Source organism: Gopherus flavomarginatus, chromosome 2 (assembly GCF_025201925.1).
Source record: "Gopherus flavomarginatus isolate rGopFla2 chromosome 2, rGopFla2.mat.asm, whole genome shotgun sequence".
NCBI lineage: Eukaryota > Metazoa > Chordata > Testudines > Testudinidae > Gopherus > Gopherus flavomarginatus.
In genome coordinates, this window is record NC_066618.1 from 206,200,223 (window position 1) to 206,224,163 (window position 23,941).

The window sequence follows — 23,941 nt, forward strand, 5'->3', positions numbered from 1 at the left end:
TTCGCTAACGGGCTTGCAATTTCATGCGCCAGTTCCTTTAATATTCTCGGATGAAGATTGTCTGGGCTCTCCGATTTTGTCCCATTAAGCTGTTCAAGTTTGGCTTCTACCTCAGATGTGGTAATATCCACCTCCATATCCTCATTCCCGTTTGTCATCCTTCCATTATCCCTAAGATCCTCATTAGCCTTATTAAAGACTGAGGCAAAGTACTTATTTAGATATTGGGCCATGCCTAGGTTATACTTAACCTCCTTTCCATCCTCAGTGTTTAGCGGTCCCACTTCTTCTTTCCTTGTTTTCTTCTTATTTATATGGTTTTGATTCCTTTTGCAAGGTTCAACTCTACTTGGCTTTTAGCCTCTCATTTTATCCCTACATGTTCTGACCTCACTAAGATAGCTTTCCTTGCTAATCCCACCCTTCTTCCACTCCTTGTAGGCTTTCTGCTTTTTCTTAATCACCTCTCTGAGATGCTTGCTCATCCAGCTCAGTCTACAATTCCTGCTTATGGTTTTTTCCCCCTTTCTTGTGATGCAGGCTTCTGATAGTTTCTGCAGCTGTTACAAAGTAATTCCAGGCCTCCTCCGCATTTAGATCCACAAGTTCTTCAGTTCAATCCACTTCCCTAACTAATTTCCTTAATTCTTTAAAGTTAGCCCTTGAGAAGTCAAAAACCCTAGTCCCAGATCTATTTTTGTTTATCCTTCCATCTAGTTTGAACTGAATTAGCTCATGATCACTCGAACCAAGGTTGTCCCCTACAACCATTTCTTCTATGAGGTCCTCACTGCTCACCAAAACCAAATCTAAAATGGCATCCCCTCTTGTTGGTCCTTCAACTACTTGGTGAAGAAATCCATCTGCTATCACATCCAGAAAAATCTGAGCCCTATTATTCTTGCTAGCACTTGTCCTCCAGTCTATATCTGGGAAGTTAAAGTCTCCCGTGATCACACATTTCCCATTAGTGTTTACTTCATTAAAAACATTAAAGAGGTCTCTATCCCTATCCAAATCAGATCCTAGCGGTCTGTAGCACACCCCAAGCACTATCTCAGGGGAGGCTCTAGTAGCTTTCTTTCCCAGTGTGATTTTTGCCCAGATGGAATGGACAAGACAGAGTCTATCACTTCTTATTTCTTTACAGTTAACCTCCTCATTGATGTACAATGCTACTCCAACACCTTTGCCTTTATTTCTGTCTTTCCTAAACAGCACATAGCCTTCAATACCTGTACTCCAGTCATGACTACTATTCCACCATGTTTCTGTTATCCCTATAATATCCGGTTTCACTTCCAGCACCAGTAGCTCTAGTTCCTCCATTTTGTTATCTAGGCTCCTCGCATTAGTGTACAGACATCTTAATTTTTGCCGTTTGGCTTCACTGACATTCTTTACCCTGTTAGGCACAGACATTCTACCACCAGCATCACCTGTTAGTCTGCTACCTACACTACCCTTCCTCCTTATGCCAATTCTTCTGTCCATGGCTGTATCCCCTCTTACTTTGTTTACTTCCCTCTCAAGGTTAAATTCCGGCGTGGAGATCTCCTGGACATCTCCCAACCATCTCCCCCAAATTCCTAGTTTAAAGCTCTCTTAATCAGTTCGGCGAGCCTCCATCCTAGAAGTCTATTTCCCTCCTTGCTCAGGTGAAGTCCATCCCGAGACAACAGTCTTCTGTTCGTAAATGCTTCCCAATGGCCGTACATCCCAAAGGCCTCCTTATAGCACCACTGCCTGAGCTATCTGTTGATCACCATAATCTTGTTACACCTTTGTTGCCCTTCTCTAGGAACCGGCAGAATCCCACTGAAGATCACCTGAGCCTCGATTTCCTTAAGTGTCTTCCCCAGTCTGGCATAGTCTCCCTTGATACATTCCGGAGAGTATCTAGCCGTATCATTCATTCCCACATGAAGGACAATCAACGGATTCTTTCCCGCTGTCGCCAGGATCCTTTTCAGCCTCAGGTCCACAACCTGTATCTTAGCACCTGGCAGACAGCACACTCTTCTGTTCTCCCGATCAGCTCTAGTTACAGGCCTATCTATTCTTCTCAGTAAGGAGTCTCCAATCACGTAGACCTGCCTTTTCCTGGTGACAGTGTGATTCTCCGGTCTATCCCCTGCGCCCACTGGCTGCAAGTCCTCTCGATTCCTATTCACCCTTGCAATCCTCCTGGGGCTTATATTTGGTGTTGCCTCCATTGACTCCTCCCCTCCTCTTGTAGGACTATCAGCTCTTCTCTTTTTCCTTGCCCTCTCTCCTTCAGTGACCACCTGCTGTGCCTCTTCTTCATTTTCCAACTCTGCAAACCTGTTCCTGAGTTCTATTTCTCCTTCACTGGCCCATCTTTTCCTCTGCCTGGTCCTCTTAGTCACATGCTTCCACTTTCCTCACCCAGCAGTCTCTCCTCTGAATTCTTTGGTCCTGCTTCCATCTGCACGTCTGAGCTTACCCCTTCAGCCCCCTCGTGTCTGTGCTCCATCATCTGCTCAAACCCCCTTCTAAACTCGACCAGAGTTTCCACTTGCATCTCCAGTCCTTGGATCTTTTCTTCCAACAGCTCTATCAGGTGGCACTTCATGCAGACAAAACTCTTTTCAGGCACCCCCTCCAAGATCATGTACATGCCGCAGCTTCCACATCCAGTCATCCTCATTGTGTCTTTCACTGTTACCTATGTATCAGTCATGGCCTTCCCACCTAAAGCCTGGTAGTCCACGGAACACAACACAACCCAAACCCCCAGCAGGCACCAGACCACCACCCAGTCCCTTAACTAGCCTGTCAGTTCCTCTGCCTTAGTCTCCCCTGCAACCTCCCCCTGGAAACTCCCTCTGAAACTCCCCTGTTTACAGCTCTGTTTGCTGGCTGCTGTGCCGCTGCCTGACTGGCTGGCTACTTTTATAGGACCCCTAATCAGGTAAGCCCCGCCCCCTAACCATACACGATGAAATTGTTAATGTGGGCTGGAGAGGCCAATTAACAAACCTCATTGCCCCTAGCGGTTGGACCAGGCCCAATTAAATACGAGTCCCAGCTAGGGAGCAGCTGGATTGTTTCTTTAAATAGAGGAAGCTCAGAGAAGAGGGCTGAAAAGAGATGGGGAAGCACTCTGTAATTCCTCTTTGGGTAGTAGAGGGCAGAGAAACTTCAAGAAGAAGTTAATACCCTGGCCCTGATGCAAGAAGCTAGCAGGAATAAAAGAGACTCTAAATGGGCTTGAGAGAAGGCCAACACAACCACAAACGGCCTTGGGAGCAAACTGGAGCTGAGGATCCAGATCAGGGACAAGAATACAGGGAGGCAACCTCTGAGCCAGCATTCTTAGAAGAACTGATGGCTGTGGAGGACTCAGGATGGATTAAAAGTTCAATCCTGGGGAAAGTGCAGATAGTTGGGTTTTTTTTTTCTAGTTTGTATTTCGATTTTGACTTTGATTAAAAGACTCCAGAGGGAAGCTCTGGGCAGCACTGGGTTTACAGTGGCACCGTGGCACCAGGCCCACACTTGGAAAGGGCCCATAATGACTACCTGGGGGCGCACAAATGGTTAATCCAACCCTGGCCACCGCCTGGCAATGTCAAGAGTGAGCAACTTCCCAGCACCTGCTGAAACACTCAGCAGCTCAGGGAGTGCAGTGCGCAGGCGCAACAAGGAGTTTATGGGGTGGGCTGGGAGTTGTAGTTTGCGCGCCACTATGTTCTGCTGGGGCCCTTGGACCTGCTCTGCCAACTGCACTACTAGTCCCAAAATGCCTTGAGCCACGCTGCGAGCTGCCCCAGTTGAAGTGGGTGAAGTGGATCAAAAAATCCCAGTCAAGGAAATCGTGCAGGGAGAGGGTTCCTGGCACTGATCCCACTGCATCCCTCTCCAGCATTGGGATAGGGACTCCTGGCTTGGCCTCCTCAACCCTGAGCCTCCTCCGCTCTCCCTGGAGTGGTGCAGCCCCCCGGCAACCATGATGCCTGGCTGCAGCCTCCTGGGCACCATCTCGACCCTGCAAATTTGTCTGTGGCCACCAGGGTGCAGGGGGGGCAGTGAGAGAAGGGCTGAGCAGTGCTGGCTGCCACGCCCCAGCCAGTGGGAATGCCCAGAAAATTCCCCCTGCACTCTGGGGACGAAAAGGGGGAGAGCACTGGAAAAGGGACCCTCCCCAGCCTGATGCAAATAAGTATTTAAGAGTAGGTTAGATAAATGTCTATCAGGGATGGTCTAGACAGCATCTGGTCCTGCCATGAGGGCAGGGGACTGGACTCGATGACCTCTCAATGTCCCTTCCAGTCCTAGAATCTATGAATCTATAAGCAAGTGAGTGAGGATGTGGGAGAGCGAGCAACGGAGGGAGGAGGGTTACAGTGAGCAGGGTGAGGCCTCGGAGAAGTGGCAGGGCAAGGGTTTTGTGTGTGTGCGTGTGTGTGTCCCCTTCTCCCTGCAAAAGATAGGCACCAGCAATTTTCCTCCCCACACTCCACCGCAGTAACTTTACTGTTTCACTTGAAGTGAGGCAAAAAGAGAAATGAGTGAAAGAAACTAACCTTTAAAAAAGTTTTGTAAACATTACTGTACCAAAGTAGAAAATTCAGTTACCAAAATTGTATTTACAAAACATAACTTTGGGTAGAGGTCATGATGGTAGGGAGATGCAGAGCCCCAAGCAGGTTCTGAGCATTTTAACAAAAAAGACAAAACTAAAACAACCCCTTCTCACACAGGTAAACCAAATTCAAGAGTATTCTGGGTACACTGATGCTAGCCCAGTCTGTTCTCTGTGGGCTGAGTGGAGGTCTCAGCCAAGGGTGGTTTCAAATATCTTATTTTGTTTTTGAATAAATGTTTTCATCTCCATCCCAGCAGTACCAGATTTACTATGGCACCAATGGTGCCGTCACAGTGGGCCCACACTGACTACATTGGGGTCCACAAATATGTTTGGTGCCAGGCCCACAAAAGGTTAATTAAGCCCTTGCTCTGGAGCCACATTACTCTGACAGAAGAGAGGAACAGGAGAGGAATCCTGTATGGGCAGAAAACATCAGACCATTGTCAAAAGGGGGACTGTCAGTGTGAGACGTTGATACTCTGGAAAGGGAGAGAGCTGGAGCAACTGTCTGAAGTGGTAGCTAGATGAAAAATGAGCTGTTTCACCAAACCCAGGCACAAGGAGCATCCTGTGATGAGTGCACTCCACACAACCACCAGCACACACACATTATCCTTGTAAATATTCAGCTGAATTTAAGATTCTGGGAATTCTCTAAAAGTATGTAAATGGTCCTGTTCTCTGTAGCATATTTCTCTCATGTTATTTATTTATAGGCACTTCTGTGGCTTCTCATCATCTCATTGCAAGTGCCTCATGAACTTTAATTAATTTATTCTGACAACAGCCCTCTGATGTAAGGAAATAAAGGCAAATAGGGAAATGAAGGCAGAGAGAGATTAAAATGATTTGCCCATGGTCATTCAGGAAATCTGTGACAGAGATAGGAAAAGAGCCCAGCTTTCTTGACACCAAGACCCATGCCTTGTCCACAAGACCATCCATATTCTTCATGTCTTCTCAGTCCCACTCTTCCTTTTCTAGTAGGCACAAATGGAATTCATTTCCTCACACTTTTAAAAGGTTTGGTATAATGCAGTATGGTTGAAAAGCCTTGTACTGTAGGTACACTGTAAATGCACTTCCTGGACGGAAGGTATCATGTACCTCTAATATCCAGAGCCATTTGGCCGACCATCGGTACTGTAAGTATCTTAGCGCAAACAGGCGTTCAATACAAAAGCTACAGAGTCTGACAAACAAAAGCAATATGGGCCTTCCATTTTGTTATTTACTAAAACTTCTTTAAGGAGAAAGAAGAAAAAGACTGCTAACAAAGGTAATGATTCCAAGTGGCATCTGGCAAATCTTTTGCCAGCATGAATACAGATTTCTTCAGGAATGCCAGAACCTCCTGGAAGCAAGTCAAGACTGTTTGTTATTAAAATAATTGGACGGTAGGGAGGAGAGGGAGAGATGATTGTTATTTTCTGTTAAGTACTGACAAAGAAAGGGCGACATGGATGGACAGACTAAGGTGCTGGAGTGGGACAAATGAACCCAGAAGTAAAATTTCCTTCCAAAAGAACACAGAATTTTAGCATAGAGAAAGATAGGAGCAGGTTGTTTGTAAATCAAACTGTGTGTGTACAGTATCTCACTTATGTTTCCTTATGGTTTAGTTCTTCTCATCAAATGAGCAAGATTTCAAGAACATTGACCCTTAATGTTGCAGGAGACCTAATAAACACACACACGATCTAGAAACTCCTCACCAGCACCTCTGCAATACTGAATGAACACATATAATACTGTATGGCTGAATAAAAATAACTCTATGAAAACAAGACACATCTGACTTGTCATAACCTACTACTTCCAGACAGCTGAAAGCAAACAGCCACAAACTAAGACGTATAGATTTGTTTTATAGATATACTTACATTCTTTATTTTAGTCCATAGAGGAGAACATTCTAAACCTTAGCAAAACATAAAGAAGCAAGAGATCATTTTAGAGAACAGCACTGCCAAGAACACAGTAATATCATCATCAGTTCCACACATTTGTTACTGCATTCAGCACAAGTGCTGGGAGAACATCTGCAGTGTAAAAATTCAGCCCATTAGTTCCTGCAGCTTGTTAGCATATTTTAATACTGTGTTCACAGCTTTCTATTTCTATCAACGTGTTACTAGGTGCCAGACTCTGTATTCACATACTGCGTCATTATTCCCTCTCACCTCTGCGAATCTATTACACAGCAATACTGGAAGGGAAAAAGGGGTCTGAGGGAGAATGCAAAGAGAAGAAAGAATAATAGTTATTGGTACTGTCACAATCTGTTAGACGAATACATTCTACAAGGAAAGATTCTGATTTAAGCAAGCACTACCAGAACATCCATTCCCTCAGGTATATATCTCTCTAGTTTCTTGAACAGTTTCATTGTTTGGAGAAGATGCTTATCTTGAATAAGGCATCCAACACAGCTTAACATTTATAGAAAAAAATATCACCATTGCTGAATCATCACTATTTTAGATTACTCTGACAGTGGCTCAAGAAGAGTTAGTTTGCATTCCCTGTTTGCTGAATCAACAAAAATATTTCTTTAGAACCTGATTTTATTCCCAACATTGTAACAATTTCTGTTTCTGCCTTGGAGCCGGAGAGAAGCTGCGGCCCCGCACCTGCCAGGGACCGAGAACTCCGGCGCTGCAAGCTGCGGGCACCAGTGTTCTCGGTCTCTGGCAGGTGCGGGGCTGCGGATTAAGCTGGAGCGAAACCGTGGCCTCACGCCTGCCGGGAACAGAGAACTCCAGGGCTGCAGGCTTCATTCTATGTGAAAGAAAGAATAATAAATATATTTGGACCAGCAGTTCAACGTTTTACTTTTTTAAAATAAATAAGAAGAAAACTGTTTATGATATTTATTTTGTAAAAACTCCTTAGTTTTTCTTACAGGTAGATAAAAAAGAGCAAATTCACATGGTAAAGTGAAAGAGTAATTGCCGAATAATTTAATTAATACCTTTTATATGTAAAATTACCCTTTTTAATCTTATGGATTCATATAATATGTAATATTAAATATGATGTTTTTCGTATTATTTAATGCACAAATATAAAATAAGCCTTGAAAAATTGTTGGTGCCTGCCACACTCTTCTGAAAACATGAAAGTGATACTGGCCACAAAAAGGTTGGGGACCACTGGAATAATAGATTCAAAGGCCAGAAAGGCCCACTGTGATCATCTAGTTTGACTCCTGCATAACACAGTCATAGAACTTCCCTGATATAGTTCCTATTTGAACTAGAGTACATCCTTTAGAAAAACATCCAATCTTTATTTAGAAATTGCCAGGGGATGGAGAATTCACCACAACCCTTGGAAGTTGTTCCAGTGGCTAAAATGTAAATGTTAGAGGATGGCTTCCTAGGGCGACATATTTCTGCTTAAGAGAAATTAAAGTTGTTCCATTTGATCAAAATATGAAGAGTCTCTGGAGGTATAGGGTCAGGCATACATCCTCAGAATAAAAAAATATCAAATATTAGTCTGCAGTACTTTTAGGGCATAAGAGTTATTTATTTGGCTTGTTATTGCACATTATTTTTAAAAGCCCCTTCAAAACACAACCTCTGTAATGCTTTAACAATTATGAAAATAGAAGCAGTGTTTATACTAGCTGCATACTTGGGAGAAGACAATCTAGAGATTTCCAATGATGTACAATTTATGATTGCTCATCTAGACACCTGTGTTAGCCAAGTACAAACACAGCACAGATGTAATGCTCATAATTAGGAGTTATTCAATTATCATTATATTTGAATGAATGAGAAAAAAAAGTAAAAGTCAGATTGGAAAGATTTTAGAAAACTGTATTAAGAAATTGTACAGAGATTTAGCCACAAGATTTCTACCAAATTCTATGGCCAAATTCCCCTGCAACTGAAAATGTATGGGGATGAGAACTGTAACAATTTTGGGGTTCATGAAATAACAAATCAGTGAATGAGAAAGGAATAAAACTTTAATAAACTCTGGTGATCTGCTGCACATTGACATGGGGTGTTCCCAACCCTCTCCCTCCAGGACACATCTCAAATTCCCATATTCATAATACTGTACCTTGTGATGGAGCATCTTTAAATCATAATCTTCTACAAACATATCTCTACAAGAACAATGTCCAACATGTGGTACTGTGGGCTGAAGTTAACATTACAGCACAGTTTCTCCACTCTATTCCAATTTATGTATTTTCTTATACTAGGGTTACCATATTTCAGGTTCCCCAAAAGAAAACACTGCTGGGGTGGAGGGAGAAGGAGCTGGGGGGGTACAGTTGGGGGATGTTGGAAAGGGTATTTGGGGGGGATGCTGGAGGGGTGTGTGTGTATTGGGAGAGGATATTTGGGGGGATGGGCAGGGTTTTGTGTACTGGGAGGGTGCAGGAGGGGGCATTTTGGGGGTGCTGGAGGAATGTGTGTATACTGGGAGGAGTACTGGGGGTGCTGGAGACGATATCTAGGGAGTGCTGGAGGGGGTATCTGCAGCCTCACTCTAGAGGTGGGGGGCAGTGTTGCTCCCTGTCATGGTGGCAGGGTGGCTGGCACAAGCCCAGGACTCAATGCCAGCCTATCAGTCAGCGCCTCCCTGTGGGCCTCTCCCTCTTCCCAGGGCTGGGAGCTGGCGCCTGGGTGGGCAGGATGGCAGCTACAAGGGAGGGAACAATCTGGTCACAGAGACAGCTCTTTCTGAGCTGCAATGCCTGTTCCGCAAAAATCTGAAAAATCCTGGACATTGCCTCTTATTTTAAAAATCTGCCCGGATGTTTACCACACTTTTTAATACCTCAGTGTTCCAGAGAACTGTGGGTGCACTCTTGCACTGAAGTCAAAGGAGTTTCGCCATTGACTACACTGGACCAGGATTCCACCCCATGTCTCCACACAAAGGCAAACAGCACTTGATATTTTGAACACAAACAACCAAAAAAACACAATTAAATAAATACAGAACTTAAATACTACTCTCAGATCATGCTCTGCTCATTCAAACTTTATATTTATATTAACAGCAATTTTTTCTTGATGGACTTCAAAATCTGCAGAGAATAAACAATTTAAAAAACAAACACTTTGCATACAACTTCAAGCATTTCAAGGTACAAGACAGGGGTTAAAGAATTGAAACAACATGGATTTTCTAAAAGTAAACAAAAAAGAACAGATTAAATGGAGTATTTGGTTTTATACAGAGAACTAGAACTGAGACCACTGTGGGTAATTCTGCAACGAATGCACCAGAGATTCATCTTGCCATTTCCAATAAGATACCAAATTTATTAAATCCAACCATTGTTATAACTCTGTTGGTTAAGAAGCATACACTTCTAGGTCTATTTCACACAGTTTTATTTAATGAGCAAGAAATGACTGGTATTTAGTAGCAAAGCAATGAAAATGTACAGTACCAAAGAGCATTAAGCTCAATAACATCTCCCAGAGGCTTTCCCTGGTTAGCACACCATCCCCAGAGCGAGGGCAGAGCGGGCTGGATACCCTATATCACATCATCTGAATGGAGGTAGGAGGGAAAAAAGGCCAGAAAAAAAATGCTTCCTGACCAAGCGGACCAAACTGAGGGAAAATGAGCAGCAGGGGCATTTTCAAGTATATACACTGACTAAACCAATCAATAAATACAGGCCCTAACTAAACAGATTGATGTGTGTGTTTTACAGCCATACGACTGCTTCCCCCTCTCTACCATTCCTCCCAAGTACCACACTCCTGAATTAAATCATTCTGCATTCTCTGGACATATACATTTGAAATCAATAGCGTTATAATACTATGCCTCTTTCTCTCTCCCTCTAAAGCCTAATAATAGACAAGTTTCAGCTGAAATCGGTATTGACCTGTTATCAGTAACAGAGGGCCTTGTGTCTAGCCTGGTGAAGCAGGATCTGCATTGATTGCTATCTGATTAGAGGAGAGCTCGTTCAGACTTTCCCCAGTTACTTAAGCTGGCGTCTCATTGATTGTCCTTAGAGACCACAGCTCCACTCAGGCAGAGAGAGTCTAGACAGTATTCATGATCCATCTGTCTGGCACAGCCAGGCTGATGGCAAACTCTATTAGAAGTGAAACAATCTTTTTTCTCTCTCCTCCTCCCATCTCCCTTTGCCTCTGCAAAGCAGTAATCTGACACTGAAAATTACTATCATTGTTGCAATTCTCAAAATAGCAGTGCCAGACTTTCATTAACATCTACGCTAGACTGCTAAATATTTAAAGAAATGGATAAATTTCACCTGAAGTGGGACAGCCCGGCACACATGAAAGCAGAAACACAATCAAAATGTAAATCTGAGAGGTTGTTTTTATCTGCACAAATTCATTGAAACAGTAAGAAAGCCTTGCAAAAGGCTTTTGTGAACCCCTATTTTTTTATTGAACAAAATATTTTCCTTTGAGTTTCTTGTTTTTAAAGCAGAATCATTCTTCAAACCCCCTATAGATTTTTACAAGGTACACAGCTGTCACAAAAGGTGTGGGGAAGTAATATTTATTTACCTCATCAAGGAAAATAAAGATTCCACAGTAAACCCTGACATTAGTACCCCAAACTGTAATGAAGTGTCAACCTCATTAAAGCTGACAGCTTACCACCTGATGTGTACATAAATTTCATGTGATGTGAGAGATGCATTCTGCCTCATTCTATAGTTAATCTCATTTTCACACAAGTCAGTATTTTGTTTAAATAGCATGCCCATGTGCACACACAGAACACTTCACGCAACCAGTTTCACTGAAAAAAGGCTATACAGTCAACCAGATAAACTAAGAATTAGATTTCCAGCATCTCTAGAAGATGTAATGCTTCTTCGTTATACGTGGCTGCAGTACTGTGTGCTGCAAAGAGATAGCAGCCTTAAACTTTCCATTCCTTATGCCACTTTCAAAATGTAATTGCTTCCTAGAAGTCTGGGCAGGCTAAGGTAGGAGTGTCATAAACAGATAAGTAAGAGTTAATAGAACAGAAGTACTTCATATCTCTTCTGCCTGCAAAGGGTTAACAAGATCAGTGAGCCTGGCTGTCACCTGACCAGAGGACCAATCAGGGGACAGGATACTTTCAAATCTTGAGGGAGGGAAGTTTTTGTGTGTGCTGTTAGATTTTGGTGGTTGTTCTCTCTGGGTTCTGAGAGTGACCAGACGTGTAACCAGGTTTCTCACCAATCTCTCTGATACAGTCTCTTATATGTCCAGAATAGTAAGTACTAGGTAGATAAGGCGAGTTAGGCTTATGTTTGTTTTCTTTATTTGCAAAGGTGTATTTGGCTGGAAGGAGTTCAAATTTGTATTTTGCTGAAAGGATTTTAACTTGTACTTGTATACTTAGGCTGGGAGGGTATTCCCAGTGTCTACAGCTGAAAGACCCTGTAACCTATTCCATCTTAAATTTACAAAGATAATTTTTACTGTTATTTCTTTCTTTTTAATTAAAAGCTTTTCTTGTTTAAGAACCTGATTGTTTTTTTATTCTGGTGAGACCCCAGGGGACTGGGTCTGGATCCACCAGGGAATTGGTGGGGAGAAGGGAGGGAAGGGGGAGAGAAAGGTTAATTTTCTCTCTGTGTTAGGATTACTCTCTCTCTCAGGGAAAGTCTGGGAGGGGGAGAGAGAAGGAGGGGGGAAGGTGAATTTTCCTCTCTGTTTTAAGATTCAAGGAGTTTGAATCACAGTGATCTTCCAGGGTAACCCAGGGAGGGGAAGCCTGGGAGAGGCAATGGTGGAGGAAAGGATTTACTTTCCTTGTGTTAAGATCCAGAGGGTCTGGGTCTTGGGGGTCCCCGGGCAAGGTTTTGGGGGGACCAGAGTGTACCAGGCACTGGAATTCCTGGTTGGTGGCAGGGCTACAAGTACTAAGCTGGTAATTGAGCTTAGAGGAATTCACGCTGGTACCCCATCTTTTGGACGCTAAGGTTCAGAGTGGGGGATTATACCATGACAAGGGGGATCACTTGCTGCACAAACACTGGAAAAAACTAGCACAAATGAACTGTGCCCTGGTAGAAACAGGCATGTTGTTGAATTCCTCAGACAGTCCTAATTTTACAGGTCTTATACAAGTAAGCGTACAGGAACTTTGCAAGGCATGTCGAGTCATTACTGAGCCCAATACTGCAATGGTGAAAACTCTGCATTTGCATTCTTATCCAATGCAAGTTTAGCTGAGCTTTTGTTTAATTTTTTTCCTATCACAGTTTTCTGTAATCACTGTATGCTAGACCTCTAAATAGGCACATAGCTGCTATGTGATCAGTGCTCTATTACCAGAGCAATAAATAAGTACTACTACTGTTAGTAATAATACAAAATGAAACTGTGCTGCCTCAAATTGACAGAGACTGCTTTCTAGGAGGCTAGTTGGACAGAGTCATTCACCACAGTAAAGCCTTGTTTTAACTAGGAGAAAAAGTGAATTTTAACACACATTAACTAACATATGTTAAAATCCTAGTGTAGACAAGGCAAGGTGTAGGTTTAATATGTCTGCTGGTTAGAATTTACCTGCACCAATTAACATGCATTAATATTACAACTTTTCTTGTCTGCACTAGGATTTTAACTTGTGTTAGCAAACACACATTTTTTTCTAGTATACATATGACGTAATTGGCCTATAATCTCTCATTACTGTACAGGGGCAAATCCCTGAAGAGGGAGAGAGACTCTTCCTGTAAATCAGCAGAGGAAAACTGATCAGGCCACAATCCTGCAAACACATATTTGCTTAACTTTTCATATGTGAGTTGTCCCATTGAAGTGGGATGACTCATGCAATGTTAAGTAGGTAACTGTTTGCTGGGCTCCCTATATGCTGCAGGGAATGTCCTGGTTAGTACTGGCATGTTTGATTTTCCTTGGATGCTCCTTCTGAAGAGCACTGTCTTTGCCATTTTGCACTCATTTATTCTCAGTGTTGTGGGTGACCACAAAAAAAAGGTCAGTAACAGTATCTGGAAAGGCCAAATCTATAGTAGAGTTCACAATGGCATCAGGTTGTGGTAGCAGATTTATCCTATTACAAATGTTCAAGCACAATCTTTTCTGCCATCACTGAGTCCAGGCAACACGTACTCCACAAATCATTCTATCAATTTCACATAACTAGATCAAGCAATAAGCAAAAACAGTGTGTTCAATGCTTGACTATTGACATACATGTCATCAGTAGCCAAGGAATGCACATCCTAACATGGATTACTGTTGTCGAGGTACTGAGTGTTTAAACAAATTCAAGCAGAACATTCATAGCAGTGTTATTTTTGCATTATTGTGAAGTCAAATAAACATAGTTTGTACAGAAAAAGTCAAAACAAAAAGAGAGGGGTCACTTTTAAATACAATATAGCAGTGGGAAGTCATTAATACTTTTTAGTGCCAGGTGACACCACCTAAAGATAAAGTGATTCCAGGAGAAAAAGAGGAGGTCAATCCTGCTGGAATTTAGACCAAGACAGAGATTTCCAACATATTTACATATTGTTTCAGTAATATTTTCTGTGTATTATATGGAAGGTGGTGCATATCAACCAAAAGATCCTACAATACAGGTGACATAGTGATACTAATGGTATAAATCTCTGAAAACACTTCTGGTGAGCAGTGGTGTTACTTTTATTACCATTCAGTCACTGACATGGGGGCCACTAGAAATATTAGCTGTTGTGTTATTTCAAGCCCACACAATATCTGATAGGGGTTCCTATTAAAAACACTATGCAAAAACATGCAAAATCTCCCTTAATTCAAAATGTCATCTCTTTAGAGCCTGTGGACTTCACTTTAACAACTATTTTAGAAGCTAGTTTCCTAAGCTGGAAAGCTAACAGACTACTAGATCTCTTGCCTTATTCAGAATAATGTTCTGTTACATAACACTACTGGTACTAATTTGTATCATATAAGAGCATATTTAATGACCAGTTGGTGACAAATACCACCAATCCCAATTAGTTTGAGCGTTGTTCATAACTACTATTTTGACTATTGGCTTTTATCTTTTTCTCCTTGGTTCTACATTGAGATTATTATTTCCCCATAAATCTTTTTATTTATTCTTTGGATTTAAAACAGATGTTCCTCTATTAACAAGCTCCCATCCTGGGCTCTAGGAGTCCTTGCAACAATTAAAATTGACAACCTCATAATATTCAGTATAACAAATAATGCACTGTCCATTCCACTACAGGTAAATAAACAGTTAACCCCCTTCACAACACCCCTAGCAATGAATGAAATGCTCCCTCTTACAAACCACCTTCCCCCAAATGACTGGGAAAAGAAAAAGGCCTTAAAGTATGACCAGAAAGTTAATAGATCCTGGATCTGAGAGACCAAGGAGGCAGCAAATTCCAGAGTCATGGAGCCTGCCAGCTCCTCCATGCCATATATAGCACGGATGATTACAACTGCAGTATAGCACAGAAAGAGTAGTCGTGCATACCATGACTCAACCATTTGGGCCACAGATCCTGGTCAATGGGAGTGCGGAGCTGGTACTTGGGGTGGGGCAATACGCAGAGCCCTGTGGTGCCCCCAGCTAGAAGCCGGACCTGCTGGCCGCTTCTGGGGCGCAGCACGATGCCAAGACAGGTACAGACTAGCCTGCCTTAGCCCTGCAGCACCACCAACTGGACTTTTAACAGCCCAGTCACCGATGCTGACCAGAGCCGCCAAGGTACCTTTTCAACCAGGTGGTCTGGTCGAAAACCTAACACTTGTGCAAGTTATGACATGTAATTTTAAAAACTCCAATACTTGGATTTGCACAAGCATACCAAGTAGCACATATAACCATCTGATTTGCACCTGCCACTGCAGTCTGCACACAGTAATTAGGGTTTGGCATGTAGAAAAAGTTTTGTGTTTAATAAAATGATTGAAAATGGCCGGCCCTAATCCGTCCTCTCAACTTGAGTTGAAATGGCTTAACCAGTACTGTATAACAGGACCAAACTATTAAGAAAAAGTGCTAGCTGACCCATTCCACTGGGGTATAGCAAGCTTTCTGTAACGGGTGTTGAAAATGGTATGGCTCTGTATGCACAACAGATTTACAACCAAACAATTTTCAATGCCAAAATATGAAAAAGCATTAAGGCATAAGAATACATCTTAGTGTGCACCGGTCAATGTGAAATATACACGGAGGCCAGTGAATATCAGTCATTCTGTGCAAAGAGATTATTATATTTCAAAGAATAGGAAATTAAAATATTTTACACGGACACACAAACAGACTCACTCTTGTCAGAAAGCAGGCATTGCTTTTAGAATAAAAATAAACTCGTTTGCATAAAACACAATTTCTACATGCAGCCAAATTAAGCTCTGGAAATTGACATAACATTTAATTTTTCTAGGAATGTGGTAAAATAAATGAATGCAGATTGTATATTTTTGAAACAAATTTTCTCAACAACTGGCAATAACCTTGTATGTCCCATAAGAACTCATTGTCCTGTGAATAGCTGCAGTACTGAAAAAAAGATGCTATCACTTTCCAGAGTTAGAAACTTCCTGACTGAAGGAAGCTATTGCTTAGAGAAAGCACATTACAAATTACTGTTGGTGAAGAAAAACAACCTTTAATTCCTGTTTCACCCAGCACCTTCCCAAAACATACTGTAAACCTAACTGACAACCATAAAAGTAAATTCTGAAGTGACAGTGTGCACAACAGACACACATAAAAGGTAAGTTAAGTACTTACAGCTGAAGATGCCTGGAGGTGGATGCTCTGTTACAAGTAGACAGTTCTCCTCATCACTGTTATCCCCACAGTCGTTCTGTTGGTTACAAATCAGCGAACCAAGATACAAGCATTTACCACTGGTGCAGGTGAATTTGCACTCTGAAAAAGCACAACAAAAACTGTCATGTAATCAGTGCTTACTTTTCTCTTTCATTGTACAATACTGCTATAATGGCAGCTAGTACAATTACTGAAAATGAATTTAGTTTCAGGGAGGGGCCATAATAGTGGATGCGCCATTCTCATTCTCTTGCTGAATCACACAATATAGTGCCGGCTTAATAACTGTAACTAGTGAATGATGATCAATTGTACAAGATACATTTTAGACCACTAGGTTTCAGACTTGCATGATGTAAAATGGTATCAACTTTTAAAGAGGTAGCGTAGTCAATAATCTCCACAAATCCCATTCGGCCCTGTAAAGTTATTCCTTTACCCACCTTCCCAACTGCCAGTCTCCTAGCTAGTTATGATCACGAACTCACTGTCCGCACATTGAACTTCCAGATGCCCCTACTGTTTTGCAACTGTTACGTATCATTATTAGTAAGTTTCCAAAACATCTTCAATTTAGTGTGAAGGTGTAGAGCAAGGGATTCTAGATTTCTAAATCCTGTTTTACTACAAAGAAATAGATGATTTCCCCTGAATGATGCAGGAATTCTGAGGAAAAATTAATATGTGATCATGTATTTAAAGACCGTGTCACAATGCATACACTCAAGAAGGCAGTCTTAATTTAGGTTTATCCTAATTTTTCAGTGCTTGACTTTGTAACCTTAATGTTCTTTGTAACCTTAATGTTCATAGATAAATGGATAATGACATCAAAACCTATCTATCTATATCTACATATACATAGCTTCCAGTAATGCTATTGAGGGTAGTGCCACTAAAACCCTGTTCATCAAATTAAGATTTGACCAGCTAGGGCTAAATTCTACTCTCATGAAGGTACATAAAATTCCCATTGAAATCCAGAGCAGATGTAGACACACTTCTAGACTTCAATTCAGTCAAGAGTCTACATGAAGGATCTCTACATATTCCATCCTCCTCAAAGACTTTCTCCTGCAAACTCTTCCTACCACCCACAAATATAGTACTAACAAAGTGGGAAAGATGGTTTTTGCAGTATGTCCGGAAAGTTACCACATATCAGCTCTGCAGACAATGCAGGGGGAGCGAGTTTCAAAATCAAGGACCTCTGACAGAGAACATCCTGCCAGCAGCCTTCTCTCATTTATACTGAGGCAGCTCCTACTCAAATGCCTCTGCTAATCTCAAGTGTGGCAGTGTGCCAAAGGAAGATAAAGAATTTCTCACTAATCAATGGGGCTTACCCAGGAGTCTGCCTATTCTTTACTTTTTCACCAAGGCAGGTTCTTCTAACAATGGAAGATCTATGCCTCAAATTCTGTAAAGCTTTGGGACAAAACTTCCTCAAGATCCTTTTTATCCCTCTGCTTTTCTTCTTACTAGTACGAGAGTGCAAGTGAATGCCAGGGCGTAATCTCTTCATTGTGAAAGGTGCCAGGCTAACAGCTCTGGAGACTGAAATCCTTCATCTACTCAAAGAACATACAGAAGGAGTAGTGCCAGCACAAGCAATGACTATGTAAGCTTCTCCTCACATCATCCAGCCAACATGCATGACGTAGAGAAGGGGTCGGCAACCTTTCAGAAGTGGTGTGCTGAGTCTTCATTTATTCACTCTAATTTAAGGTTTCACATGCCAGTAATATATTTTAACATTTTTAGAAGGTCTCTTTCCATAAGTATATAATATATAACTAAACTATTGTTTTATGTAAAGTAAATAACATTTTTAAAATGTTTAAGAAGCTTCATTTAAAATTAAATTAAAATTCAGAGTCCCCGGACTGGTGGCCAGGACCCGGGCAGTATTAGTGTCACTGAAAATTAGCTCACGTGCCACCTTCGGCACACGTGCCATAGGTTGCCTACCCCTGACATACAGGATCACCTTTAGGGGCATTCAGTATCCATCCTTACTGTGGCTATGTCTTCACTGCCTTTTGCTTCAGTCTGCATTAAAAGGTTAATTGTGACCAGATAATTAATATTGACAGCAAAGGGGGAGAAATGCAAGCCAAAACAGGGAAAGACCAGATTAAAGAATACTTAGATACATTAGATGCATCCAAGTCAGCAGCGCCTAATGAAATTCACCCTAGGATACTTAAGAAGCAATCTTGGAACTATTAGCAACTTTCCGTGAGCAGTCCTGGAGGATACGTAACGTCCCAGACGACTGGAGAAGGGAAAACATAGTATCTATGTTCAAAAAGGGAAACAAAGAGGACCCAGGAAATTATAGACCAGCCAGCCTAACTTTAATACCTGGAAAGATCCTGGAACAAAATGATTAAATAAGCCAGTTGTATGCAGCAAGAAGGCAATAGGGTTCTAAGGAATAGCCAGCATAGATTTGTCAAAAACAAACCATGCCAAACCAACCTTATTTCTTTCTTTGACAGTTTATTGGCCTAGTGGATGGGGGGAAGCAGTAGATGTGATATATCTTGATTTTAGTTTCGACGAAGTCCCAGATGACATTCTTAGAAGCAAACTAGGGAACTGTGGTGTAAATGAAATTACTATAAAGTGGGTGCACAACCAGTTGAAAAATTGCACTCTGGTCAGTTATCAATGGTTCACTGTCTAACTTGGAGGGCATATGTAGTGGGGTCCCACAGCAGTCAGTCCTTGATCCTGTACTATTCAATATTTTCATTAATGACTTGGATAATGGAGTGGAAAGTAGATTTATAACATTTGCCGATGACACCAAGCAGGCGGGGATGGACGACACAAGATTAGAATTCAAAATGACCTTGACAAATTAGAGAGTTGGTCTGAAATCAACAAAATGAAATTCAATAAAGACCAGTGCATAGCACTACATATAGGAAGGAAAAATTGCAGGCACCACTACAAAACGAGGAATAACAGACTAGGCAGTAGTACTGCTGAAAAGGATCTGAGACTGTTTTCGATCACAAACCAAATATGAGTAAACCATGTGATGCAGATACGAAAAAGGCTAATATCATTCTGGGATATATTGACAGGAGTGTGATATGTAAGACAGGAGGTAATTGTTCCTTTCTGCCTGGCACCAGCGAGGCCTCAGCTGGAGTGCTGTGTCCAATTCTGGATGCCACCCTTCCGGAAAGATGTGGATAAACTGGAGAGAATCCAGGGGATGGCAACAAAATGACAAAAGGTTTAGAAAACCTAACCTATGAGAAGAAGTTAAAAAAAATGAGTGTCATGGGCAGCAAGTGGAGCCCCACTTCAGGTAGGCTAGACCCAGGCTCTGCCACTTCCACCTGCCCCTTCCCCCGTGGCTGGAGCCCCAAGACCCTCTGCATGCCCCCAACCCCCACAGACCAAGCCCTGAGACCCTTGCCCCTCTCACAGCCCAAGATCCCCTCCTCCTTCCGTGGCTAGAGCCCAGATACCCTCTGCATACACACAACACAGCCAGAGCCCCGAGACCTCCTTCCCCCCAATAGCCTGAGACCCCCTGGACTCCCTCCATGGCTGAAGCCCCAAGACCCCTTGCAGCTCGAGACCCCCTCCCTCATCTGCAGTTGGAGCTCTGAGACTCCCTGCCCATCCTCCCCCGTGAAGCCAGAGGAGCCCCGGGCCAGCCGGAGCCACAAGCCCCCAACCTGCTCGGAGGAGCCCTGGGCTGGCCGGAGTCCCCGCAGCCACACTTCCCCTCTGCAGATCCCAGGCTGCCCTGCGAAAATTCAAAAGCTCTTCTCTTCTTCTCTCTTCTGGAAGATGAACCTGAGCTTTTGCTATGCTCCATGCGGGTTCTGGGGCAGCTGAAGAGGCAGTATGTGTTAGTCAGCATCCCAGAAGTCCTGGGAGATTACTAATGAACCCAGGAAACTGAATAGCATAATAAAAAGCAAAAAATTCCCCCACCAAATCTGCAACCAGGGAGACAGAGCCTTCCCTGGCCTATTATATCTGCTGCCCAATGCTGAGTGTGTTAATCTTGAGAAAAGAAGACTGAAGGATAGTTACGCTCTGGAATAGGCTTCAAAGAGAGGTTGTGGATGTTCAGATATGGCAATATCCTGCAGATCTTATTCAATTATATTTAAATAGCTGTGGAGTCCATTGTATTACAAATGCAAAGTTTATGTACAATTGTGGAACTGTATGTAATTTCTCTAAGGGGAGATGTGGCCAAGTTAAACCCTGGGAAGTGTTATGAGCTTCAAAGGACTATTTTAAACAATGTGCCAAACAAGAAGGAAATTCTGGGACAAAGTTATGTGGGTTTCCTAGGAAACACCTGGAGGGAGGAAAATGCAAATTCCCACCACCGGACCCAACCTTTTGAAGCTACACCCTGAGGAGAGAATCAACGCCTGACGCATTGCCTGTTCACTGTTTCTGAAGATCAAAGACCCAAGCTGTATAAAGGAAAGGCTAACCTATGCATTGTGGGCTTATTCTGAGAAAAAGCTGTTATGAGCTTGTAACCACAGAAAAATCTTTAGTGAGGTTTGAAGGACTGAACATCTGCCAGAGCCCTTGTTGGAGTTGGCAGTGATCTCTGGTAAGCTTATTAGCATGCATATACATTTCTTGATTGTTTTTAATATATTTTCCCTGTAAGACTTTAATATATTCTAAGCAAGAATAAATGTGCTTGCTTAGAAATGGCTGTGTGATAATTTATAACTGCAGCCATTTATGCTGTTCATACCTCAGGAGAAAAAAATAGAAGTGCAGATACTGGCCATTTAGGCTGTCTGGCTTGCTGTGGGGAACTGTGCAACCTGAAGAAAACCCAGTCAGGAGGGAGAAAGACAAAGGTCTCTGCCCAAGAGAGATGACAGCTGAGGAGCCAGGAGCCTAGAGTGGGTGCCCTCGAAATCACTTGGCTTATCTCTCAAACTGTATCGATCTATCCTTGAGCAGTGTTTGTGAATACTAAGGATGCCCCACAATTCCTAATGTAGATAATGAAAATTTCATTGCCGTGAAGCCAAACAGACCCCAGACACTGTAAACTTTTAATGGTATTTTCTCCTTTAAGCTCTACACTTACTATTTCTGCCACCACACCGGTTATAATGCCCTATTGCTCCAGAGTGTAGGGAGCCAGGGTAGCTTCCCTCCGAACCTGAGGGTGAAGAGCCACTCTCTCAGCCTGGGGCGGGGGGTGGGCAGACCAAGCTTACTCCACCCCCCGGAAGGGGAGGGATGGAACAGAAAGTACAAAGGGCGGGGCCCTTAGCCCAGTCAGGGCAGCACCAAGGAGGGAGGCAGACGCAGACCGCTGGTTGCTCCCTTCAGACCCTGCTGCTGGTCCGGGGAAGGCCCTGGCAGGGGTGTCCCTCCCTCCGCTAATTCCCCAGTGACAGACAGCCTGATGCAGGCTGGCCAGTGGCACATTAGCTACTCACCACCCCCCTAGCGGCTCGGTGGGCCAATTGACACAGTTCACACAGAGCAGTAACATTTACAAAATTTCAACAACTGTACAAAACATATTTCAAGACTGTCTCAGGGTCTCCTTGGAATTGTTTTTCTTGTCCTTTCTGGAAAAGAAGAGAGCCATTCTGTTCTCTCAACAGTCATTTATTTTTCAAACATTTTAACGGCTATGAATGCAATTCTTTCCTCCTATAGCCACCACATGGCTCTCATACTAAAAGTTTAAATGTTTTGTTTTTAGGCAAAAGGGGGGAAATTACCAAGGAATGAAGCCCAATAGTAAATATTTAAATTTTAATGTCAAACAAATACTTTTTTCAATTAATATGATTGCATTAGGCTTTCTCACTAGACCAATTTCCATGGCAAATATTCTCTAGCTTTATCACACAGGAGCTAGGAAGTATCTATTTCTAAACAAAGGTATAATTCAAAAGAATCAGTCTCTCAGAATTCTGACAATATTCTTCTGGGGTATTCTGATTCCAGACTTTCATACGCAATCAAAAGGAAAGTAGCAGGACTCAAATGGAAGTGTCTCTTTAATATCAATTTAAGAAACATGCAAAAGTATTTTATTTTAAATGGATTTTTTCAGTACTCAAGGCTTCCCTGGAGCTAAACTCTGGAATAGCCAAAATTCTGATTCTGCATAACTCTGAAGTGATCTCTCTCACTAATGATATGGGACTGTATCCAACTCCTAGTGAAGTCAAAGGGAGTCTTTACATTGACCTCAATATGGCTTGCATTGGACCCACTGTGAACAGACACAGCAGGAACAATAATCACATCCCTACAGAGCACTTCAAATAGCTCCAGAACATGGCATTTGCCTGTATGTCTGGTGTGAAAGATAACAATGGTCAGAGCAAAAAAGGGGAAGTATGAATGGTGAGAAGAGAATGGTAATAACTTTTCCTACTGAACTTTCTGAATAAATATAAGTGGTTTGGGGCTATATCAAATGAAACATCAGGAGTACCAAACACATTTCTTGGACATACAATAGCAAGTGGATGGCGGTACTGTATGGAAATGTTACAAAATAATTAACCAGCTTACTTCGTACTTAGACAGATTTTTACATTTTATTTATACTTGCTCAAATCTTGAGGTCCTTACTCCAGCAAATCACTAGGCATTTTGCCTAAATAAGGTCCCCACAATTCAGCTTCAATTTTATTTCACGCTTACTCTATAATATTTCAATTGCACAAATTGTGCAAGAAAATATTTTTCTCTTCCTGACCTATTGTTCAAGAGTAAAGAACAATTTGAGGGCTTGGTTATCTTTCTGTTCCCCACTAAAGTACTTCTTGTAAAGTCGTAGCTAAACAGAGCAATCTTTTGAAACTAAGAATGTCATTATCTGCATATTTGCAAAGACAACTAAAAAATCTGCTTCAATATTAACATTTTATAGTTACAGCACTTTGGAAATCATTTCTATAACAAGTTCACTAATGCAGTTTCATGCATAACTGTGACAACAGGGGAGAAAAGCTACTCTGGCAGATTGCAAGAGCAGAAAAAAACGTTCAAAAGGGTTTAGATTTTGAAGATATTTTAACTGAAAAGTGCAACAGAAAATGTGGGGGGAATTCTATTAAAACGAACATAAAAATGAAAATTAACAGCTTGCTAAGAGATACACCACTTCTGCTTGGTCAATATCAAACACAAGGTTGCTGGAGGTTAGCATATCTGGACTGCTACTTTGGGCCTACGCTTTCAATGTCTTCATGCTGAAATTTAATATGAGACATTTTATATCTCCTCCTGCATGATAGCAGTTCAAATCAATTAAAGCCAATCAATTTGCTTTACATTAATTGCCAACATACGTGGCATTTCAGCAAGGACTACAAACAGTAAATAAACTGGTTTCAGAGTAGCAAGACACTGCATTTAGCCATATGAAGTGAAAATCCATCAACTTCATGAAAAAACTCATACAGAGACAGACAGACATCATCTTCCTTTCCAAATGCAAACAGATGGACATCACACCAAAAGGACTAAAGGTAAAAAATCCATTACAAT

At 42.1% G+C, this 23,941-nt stretch overlaps 1 protein-coding gene across 2 annotated transcripts in view; it reads right to left on the reverse strand.

Moving 5' to 3' along the window:
* Window positions 1-23,941, reverse strand: part of LDLRAD4 (low density lipoprotein receptor class A domain containing 4) — a 437,695-nt gene that overhangs the window by 183,568 nt on the left and 230,186 nt on the right. Inside the window, exon 3 of one of the 2 annotated variants that reach the window (XM_050938853.1) lies at window positions 16,361-16,501. In XM_050938853.1, the coding sequence (XP_050794810.1) occupies window positions 16,361-16,501 (141 nt within the window). Of the gene's footprint in view, window positions 1-16,360; window positions 16,502-23,941 lie in introns of those variants that run through there. The other variant, XM_050938856.1, reaches the window with a different exon arrangement.